This window comes from Fundulus heteroclitus, chromosome 19 (genome assembly GCF_011125445.2).
Source record: "Fundulus heteroclitus isolate FHET01 chromosome 19, MU-UCD_Fhet_4.1, whole genome shotgun sequence".
Taxonomy (NCBI): Eukaryota; Metazoa; Chordata; class Actinopteri; order Cyprinodontiformes; family Fundulidae; genus Fundulus; species Fundulus heteroclitus.
Genome location: NC_046379.1, coordinates 25,895,064 through 25,914,072, shown reverse-complemented (window position 1 = coordinate 25,914,072; position 19,009 = coordinate 25,895,064). Strand labels below are relative to the sequence as shown.

General features: G+C 40.2%; 1 protein-coding gene across 5 annotated transcripts in view; it reads right to left on the bottom strand.

The window, feature by feature from the left end:
• Window positions 1-19,009, bottom strand: part of numb (NUMB endocytic adaptor protein) — a 59,996-nt gene that overhangs the window by 17,763 nt on the left and 23,224 nt on the right. For all 5 annotated transcript variants that reach the window (XM_036150514.1, XM_036150510.1, XM_036150511.1 and 2 more), the window contains exon 2: window positions 7,805-7,941. In XM_036150514.1, coding sequence (XP_036006407.1) covers window positions 7,805-7,930 — 126 coding nt within the window. In that variant the 5' untranslated portion in view covers window positions 7,931-7,941. The remainder of the gene's footprint in view (window positions 1-7,804; window positions 7,942-19,009) is intronic.

The following is a 19,009-nucleotide window of genomic DNA, read 5'->3' as shown; positions in this document are numbered from 1 at the left end:
AGATTCTTGTATATGCTGTAAAAATATGGTTTGTATGCACTCGATCCATGTTTGTTTAGAAACGCAATTTATTCCAGCCTAGAATGATTCTTTATTTGTCCCTCAGTAGGAAAATGTATTTGTATCAAATTGAGCAAATTGACAGGCAAATGAAGCACACAGTGGCACGCCAAAGACAAGCAATTATAATGAAATGAAATAGTTTCATGACTGAATCAAAGGTACATACTTCCATAAAGGATATTATCTTGTCCACTGTTTAGCCAAACAGGGAAGTGACACTTTTAAATGATATGTTTCTCTAAACAAGGGCTGAATTGTCCCCTACCTATTAGTTTGGCCCTAATTGAGGATGTTAAAATACCGTCATATTGGAATAAATAAAAATTTTTTGCCCCCAACTAGAAATAACTCTGTACCTTCAAAAAATATTGCCAGGCTATTGAAAATGGGATCAAATATTGAGTTTTTTTCGAAGCACCGGTACAGGGTTTGACATTTTTGCACTGTGACAACTAGCGTTCAGAGACATTTATTTTTGATTGGCTGCACATGGTTCATCAAGTTGAAAAATCAACTTTGTCTTTTTAACATCCGATTTCACAGAACATCTCTCTAAACCAGGTGCATGCAAAACGAACTGAATTGTTCATCAGGGAATAATAGACAACAACCAAATTAGCAATAAAAAGAAGAGGTATGGGGTGACAGGTGGAGCTGGGCGATATGGACCAATAATAATATTTTTAGGCTGATGCCGACACACGATTTTTATCTCGATGTGTTTTTTTTTTTTCGTAAAGTAACTCTAGAAAAGGTTCTCTAAATCAAAGCTTTATCCCAAATGTCTCACAGGCACATTCAAAAAGCAAAACAGCTGTAGATAAATGGCTGAAAAATAACCTACTGGAAAACCAAAAGGTATAATTATAATGCCATATAGACCATCTAGATATAAACAATATAGTCTCATATCTCTTTTAAAAATATATCCATACATTGTGCAGCCCTAGTGACAGGTGAGTGCCATCAATTGCAACAACCTTTATGTGGCCATTTTTTACTGGGTAACCATGAGAGCTGGTTACAAAACCAAGAAAGAATGTTAATGCTTGTAAAGGGGGGGGGGGGGGGGTCATTTTTCAAAGGATTTTGGTCACTGTATAATCCTTCTGGCATGAAATGGTAAGTCGTAAAACTATTTTACTCCCAAACCAATGATACCCAAGAGGGCAGCTTCAAATGTAATAAAACTGTCTCAAACGACACTAAAGCTTTCACACATGAACCGAGTTTCACAAAGAACTGAGTCTAACACCGTCCGCACTTGTACTTTCATGCACTCCCAAAAGTAAAAGAACTACAAAGGTAAATTAGAGAGAAGCATGCAAGAACAAGGCCAAGAGATGATGAAGAAGAAGCCGGAGTGCTTCTGTTTTTCTGTCAACAGTACATGTATATGTATGCATAAATCTAGGTTAAAGTGCAACTGAACCCAGAGCAAATATTGCCTCTAGCCAGAATATATCGCTCCCTCCTTCCTGCTGGACTCGAAACAGCATCATGATGTGTCCCTCCACTCACAACCCTGACCTCCTCAGAAGCTATTGTGCATGCCGGGCCAGAGAGGAAGTCCTTACCCTTTCCTTACACACACACGCACGCACGCACACACACACAAAGCCAGTGTCGCTGACCCACGCCTGTCACCCCACCCCGCCGGCTCTGCTATTTTAAGAATGTGACGTAACAGCTGTGACTCACACCGTCAAGCGTATTATAACACACGAGCATGCATTTCTGCATGCATCCCCGTCGCGGATGCAGACTACAAACGTAGGATGTCGGGACAATAGTGATGCGAGGAGGCAGCCGTGGGTAGCCAGGACAGCGAACGCAGCAGTGTCTCTAAACGGGGATCAGCCAGGAGATGAGTGGGAGCGGATGTGAGTGAACGCAGGGTCGGCTTAAACGGTCACAATAAATACCTCATCAGAGCTTGCCGTTATCCCAGGCCAAGAAAAATAGCAATAAAAATACTTTCAGATGACACAATGAACTTTTCAAAAAAAAAAAAAAAAAACAGAATATTTCTGTTTATGCCATATAAAAATATATTATATATTTCGTCGCATTGCAATCACAAACTTCAATGCATTGATTGGGAGTTTATACAACACATCCATTCAAAGTAGTGCATAATTATAAACAGAAAATAACACGATTTAACCTCTTCACTAGTAAAAATGTGAAAAGTGTGGCATGTCTTAATTCCTCTTTTCCTTCTAAATCCAATAAAGTGCAACTTGGTGGCCAATCGGTAAATAGGAAGAGAGCAGAGAGGTCATTATAAAAACATTTCCAAGACTTCACACAGTGAAAGGCTTCCTGCTGTTGCTGAAAACCAAACGACAAGGTAAGATACTGTATGTTTAAACTGTTCCTCTTCAGCCTTCTAATCAATACACATGAAGGGTCTGGGCTTGTAACACGACAAAAACTGGAAAGATATCCATTGACGTATTTAATCCAACATGTACGGTTGCTTACTTTATGTGCAGCGAATGTTCGGAAACTTATACGCCGTCTCAGATGGAATCTCCATCTTTGCATTCATGCTTTCCTAAAAGGGTGGACTTTTCAGCTGTAAGGAGCCGACATCGAATATAATTGGTAACCAACTACCGAGTTTTTAAAGCAAGCTGAAGACATCAAAATGTATAAACTGGACGCATAAGAAGCCGCTACATTTAAAAACGGCATCCAGAAAGTTAAGGAAGGTAAAGAGCAACACTACAGGGAGATGTTTCTTAATATCAAACACAAAACATTCAGCAGTTTAAATGCTGTTGTAATGTTATCTGGAGCAGTAGTAGTTGCAATAGTTTTCATCATTTCATCCCACTCAGGACGTTCACCGTATTAAATGACATCTGTCAGGGGTAAAATAGCCTACAGCTTGAGCAGACGTTGCACTGTTGGATTTTTTTTGGACAAAAAATTATTCTGTAAGCAGTTAGAATTAGTTTTCATCTTCGATTTTTGAAGTTAAGGCACACCATACCTCGATGAGGCTGTCATTGTGAAGGTTTGCCCTATTGGCGTTATAAGCAATGGCTGCTCGGCCCCCAGTCACAATACTGGCCGTCTCATAAATTGGACGAGCTGACAACCGGTGAAAAAGATAAACCATACTGAAGAGCAGGAAGATCCAGCTAAGGAGGAGAAAACGGATTCTGACGGCTTGTGAAGATACTGGCCTTCCAGGAAGGTAGTAAGTAATTGTGATTGCTGGTCAAAACATTTCAGATTTTTTTTTTTTTTTTTTTTTTTTTTTTATAAAGTACCCTCATCTTGTATAGTTTTGATCATAAGTTAAGTTTCAACTCACTACACTAAAACTATACAACTACCATGGTTAAATCATAAAAAAAAACATTGCATCCCAGCAACACAAAAACTTTTAATGTTAATTTTATTATTGCTACTATTAAAACCATTGAAACTGAAGATTTTAATTTGGTGCAACCCCCACCCCCCACCCCAATACATACAGACTTATCTAATCACACTTTTACATGAAAAAAGTTGGACTAAAAGGAAGAACAATTAAGACAATATAAATACAGTTTGGACATATTTTCCAAAGCTCCTAATATTTGTCTCTCATTTCTCCTAAACAGAAGAGCTCCAAATCTTCCCCAGACACTTCTTGGAAACATGCATTTTCAGTTCATACCCTCTCCCATTCTGCATGAATGCTGCAGTTGGTGATAATTTTACGGCAACAACCGGCACACGACTCGCCTCATCTGAGGCACCTAAAGAGGAAGTCCGGGAGCAGGAAGGGGAGGAGGGACAAAGAGGAGTACAGTAGCATGGTAGGTTGCACTCTCAGAAAGAAAGGAAGAGCAGAGGAAAGAAATTAAAACTATTTACTTTCCCCCCACTTATACAGGTGCCTCAACAAAGTGAGAAAATGCTTTCACCATCGCATGGCGTAATGTCTTTTCTAGTATGTTAACAACTGAAAATTTATTTAAGCTGACTTTTATTGTGAAAAATGGAGTAGTTTAATTAAACATTTTTTACAACACACAAACTGAAGGAAAATGAATTATGTGGTGAACTACTTCTTTATTTGCAGCTGTAAAACAAAAAAAATGGACAGAAAAGGCTGTTGCTAGCAAAAATCCACCAATTAAACAGACAAAGACGGGAACAGGCCTAATTAACCATGATCTGTTTGGTGATCAGCAGGTCAAATACTGTTAAAGCGACAGTGGCCGCTTTATTTCGCCTTTCCAAGTTTAATGAACACCAGATAAAGGTTAGAGATGTTAGCTATGATGCATAGCTTTTAAACCCGGTACCGATGCTTAGAAAAACACTCAATACCACTTTCAATAGCCCGGCAGGACTATTTGAAGGCACAAGTTTCTTTCTAATTAAGAGCAAAACATGTGATTTCTTCCAAAATGACAGTATTTTAAGTTCTTTAATTAGGGACAAATCAATAAGAAGGGAACAATTCAGCCCCTGTTTAGAGAATTATATCATTTAAAAGCGTCACTTTGCCGTTTGGCAAAACAGTGAACTAGATAATAGAAGTCATGCAACTATTTTATTTTATTATAGTTGCTTATCTTTATTGTGCCACTATGTGTATTCCATTTGCTTGCCAGTTTGATGTTGATAAAAATGTTCCTTCTACTCTGATTGTCAGCTCAAAGTCTGGCTCCACCATAACCTATGTTAGTATTAGCCACATTAGCCTCCAATACCCTTAAAACTAAACGGAGGAGTAGAGGAGAAGCGTGCACAGGTTTGCTTTGCTGCTTCACTGTTCAGTGGCTGACTGAGTCGTCAGCTAATGAACATTTTCCTCTGCTGATTAGATTAGTACAGCAGTAGAACAGAGGGGAAGCATACCTCGACGAGGGAGCTCACATCGACAGAATCCCGTCACCGGGCTGCCTGTGTCCATTAAACTAACATTTAAACAAACATTAGCTAAGTTTACATGAACGAAAGTAATCAGAACAAAGGGCCGATCCAAATAAAAAATCTGTAATGATAAACAAGCCAGTCGGAATATGATAATCGGATCAAGCTCAATCAGAATGAAATTATGACCCACATGAGAGGGGTGGTTTATGCCGATTGATAATCCGATCAACATGCGTATAAACTCTTGTCAAGCTCAAGTTATTCCGAATGTGGCAAACTGACCCGGAAGCACATGTGCGCCCGACGTAAACGTGGCGCATTTCCGCGTTGTTGAGTGGCGGAAATACGTCGGGCAGCAAAACTGTCGGGGCTCCCGATACAACCTTTCTGTTCGAAAGATTAAAAGAGCTCAAAGTTATTATTTATTCAGTAATGTTTCAACCATAAGTAAAACATTGTGCAAGAGCATCCTGAGCACTTGGAAGACAAACAAACACTTATAATACTGCTTTCACTATATTTTGTTGTTTAGCAAAGACGGAAGTTATTCTTCTTCCATGTTTTTTTTTTTTGTGGGGGGGGGGGGGGGGGGGTCTGATAACTGCACGTCAGAGTGATTCTATTCTGAGTAAAGTCAGGTGCATATACACGCACATTAAGATTAAATTACTTGATCGAGTACCCATATAAATGGTACAATCAGATTATTCAATCCGAATACATTTTGATCCAATTGTGAAATTTTGTGCGTGTAAACATAGCTACTGTTAGCTTATGTTTTTCAGCATGTGTGTTAATTCACCGTTGCGGATACAGGAGCTTTGCAGATGTTTTTCAGTGTCCCTCAAACAACTGTAGTTTTAGCATCTGGCGTTAGCACAAGTAGCATGTGGGGTGATTCAGCGTTTCTTTCTTTCCCTCTCTGTTCGCCTAATAGGAAAAGTACCTCAGATAATCTCCTTTGTGTTTGCTTTGTCGGCTAAATGGGGACACATGTGTTCTTCTGGCTGTGTTTGCCATGTTAGCAGAGTTTAAACTTCCAGCAGCAATAATTAAATTACTTAGTATGTGTGTGCAGGTTTTGCTGTTAAAAGATCGCTAGTGCTCGAATTCATCCCTTTCAACCATTGTCCTGATATCAGCTTAAGAGCTGATCATCACCAGACAATACTTAACAGACAGAGAGTTATTTATGAAACATTAAATAACTTTAAACGGTGTATAATTGCACAGCAAAAGTTATCTACTAGCTCATCTACTGAGTTGCAGCCCAAGGTTGAAGTAGCAGAGTAAGCTTGAATAAAGGTTTTTGTGGCATTCTCCTTAAAGGTGCGTTTTCTTACGATGTCCCTTTGGCTAAATGAGTCACAGGAAATTATGCATTCAAAGTTAACAGAAAAGTGATCAGATAGGGCAACATCAGTTACATTGACTTTAGAAATCTTTGGACTTTTAGTGATGATCAAGTCTAAAATAAATCTATCCTTAGTAAATGGATATGTACCACAGGCTTTTAAAGTAGCTGTTATTAAACCTTTACTTAAGAAACCATCTCCTGATCAAGATGAGTTAGTAAATTACAGACCTATATCTAATCTTCTTTTCTTATCTAAAATTCTTGAGAAAGTAGTAATAGGTTTGGGCGATATAGACTTTACATTTTATAACAATATATTGTGGTACTATTATGGTTATGATAAAAGTGATGATAAGTCGTTTTTTAAGTAATATTAAAATAAAATTCAAAATACGTTTCATCAGTCCATAGTTACACAAAGATGTGTGATTTTTATCACTAAACCACACAGCAAATGCATTTAATTATATTTTTTAATTAATTGCTATTTATTGAAACCAACAGTGGGGGAAAAACCTAAAATAACAATCTTGACAATACTGGCAGTTTTTGGGGTTCTCAGATGTAACTAATTGGAATTTATTGTTGCCAAGATAAATCCAAATTTGTCACAATAACAATAAAAAAATACGATAAATATGATCCATACACCCCGAGTATGGATTATATCAAAATATAAATAAAATTGACATCCCTGGTTAACATACATCCATTCCTTTATAGTCTTACTGTAACACTAAGGCCCCAGCTTTCACCATTAATACAACTTCAGCCTATTCTGAAATCCCACTTCTTGCTCTGACTACACAGAAGAAAATAAATAAATAATGATTTTAAAAAAAATCTAACTAAAACTAAGCACACTCAATTGGGGATATTTTTATCTAATAAAGAGCTACACATGTCATGTTATGTAGAAAACACTTCCCTCTCACAAACCCATGTCTTCAGTTCTCCCTTTACTTGAGTGAGGAGACCGTGTGGCCCCATGTGATGAGAGGAAGCATACCGTTGCACTTCTGTTTGCAAAAGTGGAAGACCGTGTTGCCAAAATAAAACGAACTCTCCACTACATCAACTCCAACATAACAGGTCGGAGTGGCGCTTCACGCCCCGGGCCCTCTCTTTACACACCTTTGCTCTTGTCAGTGTTCCTAAAACTTATCCTCTCATTTCTCAGTATCATTTCATGTCATGCATTTAATAAAGTTGCAGAGATCAGGACACAGCGCACTCAGCTTGAACGTCTTAAGGAGCCCACGCCCCGGGAGCTGTAACCCAGAATAACGTTGTGCTCACATCCTCTGAAAGCATTTGATTAATCACGGCGGCGTCCTTGGATGCAGAGACACCGCGGGGGAAGTTTCTCTGAGGAACAGTTGTTTCGCAGCAAGGCCGGCACAGTGCAATCCATTTTATGTGTTGGTCAAGTATTTGTTTAGAAAATTTGTGTATGCAGGTGTGTTCGTGCTCCGGCAACCGTGGGGGGAGAGTCACCTTGACTGCAAAGCTGCATTTGCCGCTGCGGACCGCCTCCTCGTCCGTCTGCCACTGGTGCGGCCGACTCGACTCCGGCACGTAGATGTCTTTCTTGCGCCGGAAGCTCTGCCGTAGCTTATTCATCGCTGAGCTCCCTGTGAGGAGGGAGGGGGGGGAAGAAGGGACCGTTAAAATGGGCTAACGGTAACGAATATGTCACCATCTTCAAACCAGAGAACACAAAAAAAAAAAACTTAAACCACTTTCTAAACAAAAAGGCATCTTTTGAAAAAGCTTGAATGCAAATGTCTACATGGGCCAGTGACTGGAATCCAAATCTAGACATTCGCTACAACGTTCCATCAGACCATTACTCTGCTTTAAAGTCTTTTTAATGAGATTCTAGTCAGTTGGCTTGAAGAACGTTTGCACGCTTTTTTGTTGTTCACAAAAAAACAAAATAGAAAAAAAACATAATGTGGACAGTCACAAAAAGCTACAAACAGATGACTGCAGGCTCACTATGCGAGAAGATGGGTTTGAATAAACATCCTGATCCCGTGGCATTTCATCTCAAACAGGACATACTCTCCAAACTTGCTAAAAGACTTTTTAAACAAGTAACAGTTTGAATCAAGTTTCAGTTAGTATCCCTGAATGTGAACAATGGGCTCAGTGAATGATGCATGACGTCTTCAGTGTTCACTGGATGTCCAAAGCCAAAGAGCCAGAAGACAAACGTCAGGAGTTAAGAGCTAATAACCTACAGAGCAACAAATGGCTGGAAGGTTAGGCAGCCCCAACGCTGCTCTCTCTCTGTGAGCACTTTGACTCGCTGCTTGTTTAAGCTCTGCAGAACAATGACAGGTCTGCTCTTCATCTTTAATTTACAGACAAAGCACAAAGCAGGAAGATTTGACCATTACCAAATGCAAGCTTGAACAGTTTTTCTGCTGGTGTTTACTACACCTACAAGTACAATAAATGTTTAGGGTCGAACGATAAATAAGTGACAATATATATCGATAAATAGACGTGTGGTGCATTAGAAGAAAAGGGTAAATAAAATGTTCAATAGAAGAACTTTTTTCCTACCCTTTCTTTTAAAAACCTGCAGTTTTGGCAAAAAGTTGGTTGAATAAAGGGTTGAGTTCGAATTCAGTGATTCTTTGTGTTCTGTATCTAAAAATAGGTCGTTAAGCAACAGCATAAAATGCCCAGGGCTGCGCTTAAAACATATGTTTTTTTTTTATTTTTTATAATTATCAATATCGATCAATGCCTTTTATATTATCAATATGCTTTTTTTTCTCTTTTATCGTCGAACCGTACCTCGGGTTGCAATGATCACTTCAACGATGATGTCTACTACAAAAAAGGTGTGGATGCTAAGTCTTAAATCAACCAAGAACTATGAAAATTTCAGGATTTCTCTAAGCATTTGCTAGTTGAATTGGAGACTTTGGGACTTGTTATGGTAATTTTAAATTTAAGGCTTCCACCCATTCCAAAAAAGTAACTTAACCGCTTACATTTAACTATCATCATAGTAAAAACAAGTTCCAAAGAACTTTGTCAACTCAAATTGGTGTTTCTTCATTTGTGGAATGTCACTCGATTACTTTTACACCAATAAGTTATCTAACTTCAGCGCATTTAGTCCAGTATATTGTAACTCTCTTAACAGTTACTGATTAAAGGTTTTAGCCAAGCACTGAAAGCCCAGACTCTTTCAGTACCTACTGTCACATGATTTGAAAAAAAAAATTATATTAGATAAAGCAACACAAATGTTTTAATTTTAATAGCCGAGACACATTTATTATGTGGTTATGGACTTAGACCATCATCGATTTTGTACTTTTGCGTCACACCCAAATTTCTCATCCAGAACTATAAATTTGAGAATTACTTCTAACTGTGCATTTCTCAAAAACAGATAAATGTAGCTCTTTTGGTGACTTATTAGAACCTTGTAAATACCAGAGTATCTCCAAGGGATTAATAAGTCATATCATGATGACCATTCACTACAGCCATTGAAAAATGTTTTAGCCATGTTTGCGAAATACGTCAGCGGCAATGATGAAATGGTGAATGGAAGTCGCACGTAGGTTGAGTTATTTCACCACGTCAAAATCTGAAACCAATTATACCTGAACTGAATTATTATACGTATAACCCAGCCTTTAAAACGATTTAGAGCGAAAAAAAAAAAAAAACAGAACAAAATTGTATTTTCATAGTCAAATATTCCAGCTACGGTCTTAAAAACTTGATTTAAAGTACAGCCCCTTTTTTCCACAAACAAAAATAGGATTTAAAGATCAAACTACATTTAAAAAGATTCTCTGACCCGTACAGAACTTCAACATTTTAGATTATGAACTGGATTTTCCAAGTCAGGTTTTATGAGTCATTTCCATTTAGTGTGGGAATTTACATCCTAATGCAGAGGCATCAGGCTGACATTCATAGGCATGACAAAACACGTACCAGCACGGCGGGAACCAAAGATGTCCCCCACAGAAAGCAGGCATGATTAAAAATAATCCATGGCTAATCGGGAAATGTTTGACCGATCAGTCAAGTCATGCATCAGTCACTCATCATTTCATCAGATCTAAGAATTAACGTTAAAAATACACTCAGTGACGCAAAAACGGAGCAGCCCTGAAATGAACGTGAACAGCTCTGCCACTCTGTAGGTTAGCACGTTCGTTTGGAAGGCAACACACCAGAGCACATTTCTCACTTATGGTCTAGTATGAACACATAACAGTTTGCAAACCCACATCCTGGTTCCACTTTAAACTACTTTTAGGCTTCCTGCTCAACAATGCAATGTAAAAAACTTCAACTGTGGCCTTAATTTAGGATTAAATAATCTCAAACTAGGAATATTCTTTCAAAAAGTTACTTCTTGGTGTTTGGTTATGAGCTTCAACCAGGTTCAAACAGTAAAATCTGACCAAAAAAAACCCAAAACGTATTTAATTAAGGTGACAGTACCACTACGCGCACTTTTTCTTGGCTTTGAAAGGGGATTAAGATGCACAAGAAAAGCGGAGACCCAATTAAAAGTTGCTGACGCAAATTAGAAGTGAGAGGTCCATCCATCATGGAGAGCCTGGCTCAAAACACCCCGATCTACTACAAAACTGGGGGGACCAAAAGCCATTCGGCCATGAAATTCTCCCTTTAAACACGAGTAGAGAAAAGTCCTTCGACTAACGAGTTGGACCCACTGACTTCTGAACTGATGAGGATCTGTCTGGATTTACGGTCCTTAATCCAGGAGAGCTGAGTGTCCACAAACGCGCACAGGCAAGAACGAGCCGCAGCATGCGCTTGCACAGCCAGCCCGACCGATCACATGCACGCGGCTCTGGCTAAACCGCGCTCGCACGCGTACGACGCAGACGACAGAGGCTGTCTGTTTGCATAATGAAAGCCGTCCTGCAGTGACTGGGAGCACACGGCGTACTTGAGGTGAGGTTCCCTTATCTGTCCGTGCCAGGCCCCCCAGCTCTGGAGCCAGGACACAATAAAAAAAAAAGGCTTTGCGGGTCGGACCAAGCCAAAGCACAGAAGCACACCTAAACACAACCGGCTCCCTTGTTGCTGCAAGCAAAGAGCAGACCCTTCGCAGCAGGCAGGTAGGTCAGGGAGGAGGATTAAAGCGATGTCGGGTTATGAAACAACACCTCACATTCTGAACAACTGGCAGAGCAAAAAGAGCGTTTAAACCCCGAATCCCCTTTGTTACGCTTCAAAATGATGCGCCTGTTTGTGTTGGTACATTACATAAGATCCCAGTTAAACAAATCAGAGTTTGTGGCTGCAACATGATAAAAAAATAAAGTGAAAATGTTTAAGACGAGGCAGGAAAATGGACACCGGAGTGCAAAGCAGGTGCTTAGAAGCAAAGAAAATGAGTGAGTGCACAGCTCCAGGTATCATATTCATAGGAGTCATACTGGAATTGAGGTTCAAATCCCCCCCCCCAAAAAAATAAGACGACAAGCAAGGGAATAAACGTGCTTCGTGCCTCGCTCCTGCAGCTCTCCTCTATTAAACTCATTTATTTAGGTCATATCATGTTTGCGCTCACTGCAGAGCCTGTGACAGACTGTGTGATGCCACACCGCAGACCGGAGGAAAACAGATCCATCTGCATCGCGTCTTCGCCTCAACAGAATTCATGTACTTGTTACCATTAAGCAATGACATTAGGAGGGCTCTAACGACCAAATGAATTATGAAGCGAAAAAAAAAAAAAAGAGAAATATCGGTAAAGGGTAGAAATGCAGCGATCAGGGTTTGCGGCTTAGTGTCGGATTTCTGTAATGCTCTGGCCGGCGAATAATGATGTTAGTCGATTCTAATTACAATAGCTGCTTGATATTTGCACACTTTAAAACATAAAAGACCAACATTGTCAGCAGAACATAACATGTTTTCCAACCAAATCCCTTTAGAATGCATAACACCCATGTCTAACTTCATATTTGAGAGGAAAAACTCTAAGTTTCCATCGAATATGATACATGATTGTTAAACCATTCATTTATTTTTCATATCTACACACAAGACTTAGGGAGCCTTTCTGAGTTGAACAGTCGGTGTATTCGCCTGAGGCGCTGTCACGCCGCGTGTGTACAAAGACATCTAAAAGAATGGCAATGACATGTGAACTTTCACCTTTTATGTTAGCGGTTAGCATTGTTAGCATCACGTACTAAACAACAGACACGGCGTCTTTTCTGTAGAGTGAGTCGACCCTACCGTAGGACGGAGATACTTTCTCACCTGTGGCATGGTGCGTTCACTCACAGGAAGAAATAATGGATTTTGGAGTGACGGCCCAGCGGGCCAGGAGAGAAATTTGTGTGCGTATTTATTCCATTCTGTGTGACTGGTTGATTTTTGCATCTCTACAACTAAAACAAGACATAACAACTGACCTCAGTTCCACATCATCAATATTTCTTTGATCAGTAGCAGAACTCGATACTTGTTCTCGGACAAAAAAAAAAGCTATTTACCTCGGATCGGCTCTGATCGGTAATTGGCAGGAAAATATTGAAAATATTATACTCCCATTTCAATACTAAGAACCTCCTGAGTACACAGCATCACGTAACACTATGTTCATTCACAGACATTCTTTGGTGTTCAGTAAAAAAAATGAAATAAAAAAATCGCATAAGGTTTAATGACACATGCTTTGATGCATAGAGATAATATTGTAACTCTCTCATTTTTGGTTGGACTAAAACTGTCCATAATAAAAAGTTGCACTACTTTTGTTTGTTTGTAGATAAACTGAATTAAAACGAGTTACATTGAACAGTCTGTAGGGGGGGGGAAAAGGATGGGGGGTGTACGTAATTGGTCAAAATCAGAATGAACTGTTCAGACCTCAAGGAAAACAAATAATCAGTATCAACCAGGAAGAGCCCAGTTGGTGCATCTGTAGTCAATCTGCTGAGAAACTCATTTGTTTAGGTCACACCACCCGTAATGTCCAGGGTTTCCCGCAGCGCTATCTTGGCGTGGCGGCTGCCTCGCCAAACTCACGCCCCCGCCACGCCAACGTTCCCAAAAAAAAAAAAAAAAAAAAAAAAAAAAGAAGTGTGACGTCAACACGCGCGTGCGTGAATGGCAGGGAAAAAACACTTGGATACCCCCCGCTCCGCGAGTCGGTCCGCGGAAAGAAAACGTGTCGTACCCCCCCCCCCCCCCCCCCCCGCTCCGCGTGTCGGGCCGCGTAACACTTGTCGTCCAACCGCCAATACCACCCCCCCCCCCCCCCCCCCACCAAACTTACGCCTCGCCTAATCAAATTCCTGCGGGAAACACTGATGTCTAAATTAGACACATCAACAGGTGCTACCGACAGTCATTCATTCAATACCGACATATTTAACTCAGCTGATGAAACGTCACCCCTTCAATATTAAGGTTTAGTCTGTGAACTCAAGCAAATGCTCGGCGTTGATACACAAACCTGAAGTGGGTTTCTGATTTCAACAATTCGGACCCTAAATATACAACTGTGAGCAGTCATGCTGGAGATACACGTCAAACAGAAGAGAACGGTGTCTTTTTAATAAAGCAAAAACTAAAACAAAAGCCGGGGATTGATTTGGTAGCTCGGGAGGAGCCGCTCATCGCAATGGTTGAGAATACTAAATGTCTCAACATTAGGTAGCCATGTTTTCTGAAATTTAGTCAATCCCAAACACAAAGAGATGTCAAGCAGACAATCAGAGAGAACAGACAAGTGGCTCATCCTGGCTCAGAAAGCAAGAGTATGGGAAACTGACCCAATTGAAGTGACTTTATGTGTGTGATATAACACAGCTACTGAACTCATCTTCCAGATTTCCTACCACTCACTGTCAGCTACCAACCAACCCCCCCACACACACCGAAGGATCCGGTCTGCAACAGAGATAACAAAAGACAGGGAGGGCACCTGGGTGAAAACATAGGCTGTTTATTCATGTGCGTGGGAAAGACGGCGTTCGTGTGCAGGGCATGGATCTATGAGAGCAGCGCTGGATCTTGACCTAGCATATGTAAATAACAAACCAGACCTCAACATGTGCGCGCCTATCATCTTGGGACATCGGGGCCTCCGACAGAACGTTGCATGTCTGGGAAGAGCAACAACCCGACTCCCACTGCAGACTGTTATGACTTGCGAATCTGATTCTACTGCGCCTCGAAAAGGTCTACAGGGTGACAGCACAAAGCGAGCACTGACCCATAAACGATCCAGATTCGCCAATGATCTGAGCCACAGGTTTCTGACACACAGCAAGGAGCAAAGCACCAGCCCGGGCGTCAGCTCAGACCTCTGACAAAGAACATTTCAAACATTCCATCTCTAGTGAACAATGTTTTACCTACAAAAGCAGCTTAAAAATAATTTTAAGTATTTAAAAAAAAACAACGATCATTTAAAAAAAGTTTAAAGCCTATATTTGAAAAGAGATGCCCTATTGTGGCTCCCAGTGAGCCCTACTTCAACATATGATCAACATAATTAACCGGAAACTTGGAATAGCAAATTACACATTAAACCATTAACAAAGATTTCAAGATGACTTAAATACACCAAACTATACCAAACCTAAAAACGTCTTAAAATCCTTCTATGTTGGATCAATATTAAACCTAAGATGGAATTCAAGTGAAGCAAGAGATAAAATACAGTATATGAAAGAGCAAAATCAGGGGAAAGGCCAAAAGATGCAATGGGTGCAGACTGATGGTGCAGAGATGAAGAAATTAGTTGCATAAAAAATTAAAAGTGATTTACCACCAACAAATAGAACAGAACAGAGTGGCCTTACATTTGTCTCTCCTGTTCCAGCGGGGAATATACAACAAGGACTGTGAGAAGTTGTTGTACAATTTTAAAAAGATATAAATGCTAACAGAAAAAAAAAGGCAAATAGGCTTTCATCAAGCAGTGAAGGATTGCAAAGACGCAGAATCTCTGCACCGCTGTGTCGTTTTTTTTTTTTTTAAATCTCATTTAAATTCCTGCCAAGTGCAAAAAGGGACACCGGGAGGCGTTTAATGAGATCAGCGGAGAATACATCCACAACTCCAGATTTCCATACTAACTGATGAATTAAAAAAAATGCTTGCGTTTGCAGAGTGTAATTTCTATCCGGTCACGTAACAACAGGTGTCATCTCAATGGTAGTGGTGGGTACACCGTAACCCTTAGAAGGCTTTGGGATCAACACTGGTGGCAATTTGAACGGATTTATGTAGATTCTTGTAGGAAAAGATTTTGTACCTTATTTTTCAAACTTGTTATGTGAAGCATAAGTCCTTTTTTTCCCCCCACTAAACATTAATTGTTACACAGGAATCTCCACTTGCGTCCATACAGCTCAGCAGCTAGCCAACCTGAGGCTGCGCAGCGTGGTGTGTGTCAACACTAAGAGCCAGGGATTACACTGTGAAAACAAGCCAGCAGGTCAACAAGGTGCAACATATGTTCACAGGCCAACGTCAACCAATGATATTGTGTAATAAATCTGCATTGCTGTGGCCTGTTGTACATTTCTTGAGGCTTGGGTTTCACCTTCTTTTTATAGATTGTAGGGGTGGTGTCTAAGCCGACTTTACTGTTACTCCTGGGATTTCCTTTAAGAAACAAATCTCATCACTGCTGGACAGTGTCTTCCACCCCATGCACGGAGCTGTTGCAGAGCTGGAGCGCTCTTTCAGGGACAAGCTGCTGCATCCCAGATGATCTAAGGAGCATTTTCATAGGTTGTTTCTCGCGGACGCAGTCAGACTTTATAATCTCTGCTGCTCCCAGCAGACAAAATAACTGTTTACATCATGCTAATGGTGGCACAGGTTCTGATTCAACCATTAATTGTTTACACTGTTCCCTGATGCTAAGGTGACTTGCACACGCCTCGGCTAGGAATGCTGCTGCACTATCATGCATATTGCATATTCTGGTATTGTGCCTTATGTAAATAAACTGGAGTTTTTTTCCACTGTTAAATACTTTTCACTGTGCAATATTTACTCTGGTATTTACTTCTATCTTCTATTGGTGGATTCTTTCTTTAGAGATAATTTTAGGTCAGACTGGTTTGTGCTTTTTTCTTCTTCTCTTCATTGCTAATAATTGTGTGTAACTGTCTCGGGCGCCACACCCGACTTTCCTCACTGCCAGGCAATAAAGGAATTCTTATTCTTAAAAAGGTAGAGTTGGAGTTTTTAGGGTTAAAATAAACAATGATCTCTCACAACAACTCGAAAGAGTTTGGGCCGAAAAAAGCGTTCTTTTCCACATTTTGTCATGCTACAACCCCAGACATCAATGTGTTTCTATCTGGATTTGATGTGAATGACTAGTGCTTAACTGCTACATGAAGAAAAAACAAAAATGTTTTCACAAATAAAATAAAAAAAAATCTGAAAAGAGCAGCGCCTGTTTGTATTCAGCCCCTCTGCATACAATTTTATTTTTTTCATGGGACTTTTAGTGCTTTCTTTTTCCCCTCTTCCCATTCTTCTACTTGAGCTGTGAATTCATCCTGGATGAGCTGCAGAGACAAAAATTGTTGTCACTCTTGGAAACAACTGTGTTTTCCACTTCTACGTAGGTGTAGTATGCTTGGTGTAGGGGCGCAACACTGCCCTCTACAATCTAGGAGAATAGTGCTACTTCAGAGGAAAAGCTACATGGAACATAAACACTAGACGTTGTGTCCGCATGTCTCATTTCTCCGTGGAACGTATGTGGGTTGATTTTTAAAGTAAATATCTTACTTTAAATAGCCATGTTTCCATCCAAATGTAATGCGCATTGTGAACAAACATTTTAAATGTTGCAAAAATTAAAATACGAATTAGCCATGTTTCCTTCCACTGGTTTAGAGCTGTAATAAACAGGAAATAGAGGTTTAAAACTAGCAAGGACCACACATCCAACAAAAGGAGAGAGGCTTTCAGGAACATGTTGCTATTGGGCAAGTGACAATTTACGGGAACTTTTTCGGCAAATGTGTTTCCATCTCTTGTTTTGAGTATAAACTCTTTGTTTGCAAAATCCAAAAAGCATCTCAGGTGAAACTGAGGAGTTTATTTTGCATTTTGGCGTTTATATTGACCCTTCTTCTGCGATATTTCAAAATTTACATGAAAAAGTAGCCTATTTTTAGCTATTTTAGCTCTGATTTTTGCTCTCCTTGGCTCTCATATCATTGAGGTGGACGGAAAAGTCTGGTTAGATTGGCAGTTGTGCGCAAATGTTCCCATTTCCCATTCAAACACTGAACAGGGCAACTTAACCCTGGTTTAAATTTAACCACAGCTTCATCACTGACCTAACCAATGTGTTTCTTAAGCATCATGAGGCTGCTTTTCTGTAATGTCCAATAGACTTATGAGAACCAGTTCAAGGGATATGAATACTATTTCAAGGCACCGTTTAAGGATGACGACAGCAGGTAGATGGGCAGTTATCAGGATTGAGGTCGGAGGGAGTGAGCCACAAAGACGTGCAGCAGTGTGCTGGTGCAGAAAGCTGCTGCACAGTAGTAGGCAAGAGGTCATGTTTGGTACATTTAGCTCTTTGCTAAAACGCAACACGCCAAGTAAACATGCAACAGCAGGCGAGAGATGAAAAGAAACACAAAATCAGTCAAATATGAATAAGAGATGAGTAATGAGATCATATTTAGTCAACTGCAGGCTCTGAGATTACAGAGAATGAAAGTGATGAATGACACCATGCAGAGCTAGAAATGTGGTTACATATCGTCTTCTGATACATCCACTGATCCATCACCAGAGACGCAACGCAGACATAGTATTATCCTATACTATTATCACTAATCAGAAAAATCCTGTTATGATGGAAGCTTAAGGCAGAAAAAAAACACACTGGAAGAACAGTTAAGTCCTTTTTGACCAGAAACTGAGAAATACAAGAAATCTGCTTGAGTCGTGGCATTGTAATAAATACAAACCACAAGAAGTGCACCACAGACACCAAAGCCCTCAGCAACCCTCAGAAGTTAAACGTACAATTAACTTCTCTTTCCTATAAAAAGAAGAAAAACAACTGTTCAAATGTGTGAGTTTTATAAATAAACTCATCTTCTCTGCTTTTTCCACAGCTGTGCTTCAGCTCCTGTCGCCGCATCATTTTATGGCTGTGCATTATTTTGGTCCCATCTCAAAAACATAATGCTGAAATGCCCAAAGCATTCATTTCCTTTGGTCCTCCTTAAGGCCGAGGTATGTTAAGTGCCAAGCAAAAGTATTCACAGCCCCTTGGACTTTAACACATGTGCCAGACCAACACAAAGTGAGGAATATCTGTGGCCTGGAAGGAGAGGGACAGATGACTCAAAACGATTCTGTTGCCCTTGCGTTCGCCCCCCTCCGGTGCCAATACTTTATAGAACTTTGATCCATTTACAGGTGCGGGTGTTATGGGGGTAACGTCTGTACTGACTATTCTCACGTATAAACTGATTAGCACCATTTGGTCTTTGCATGTTATGTCATTACACAGGGAGCCTCTGTGAACATTATTGGCTTTACAGTCTGGCCATAGATGCTGAAATGTGCTCATGCTCTGTAATATGACCACGCCATTTCAACATAAACGATGTAAAACTTGACATAAAACCCTGCACTATAGCATATGGAGGGTAAACCTTT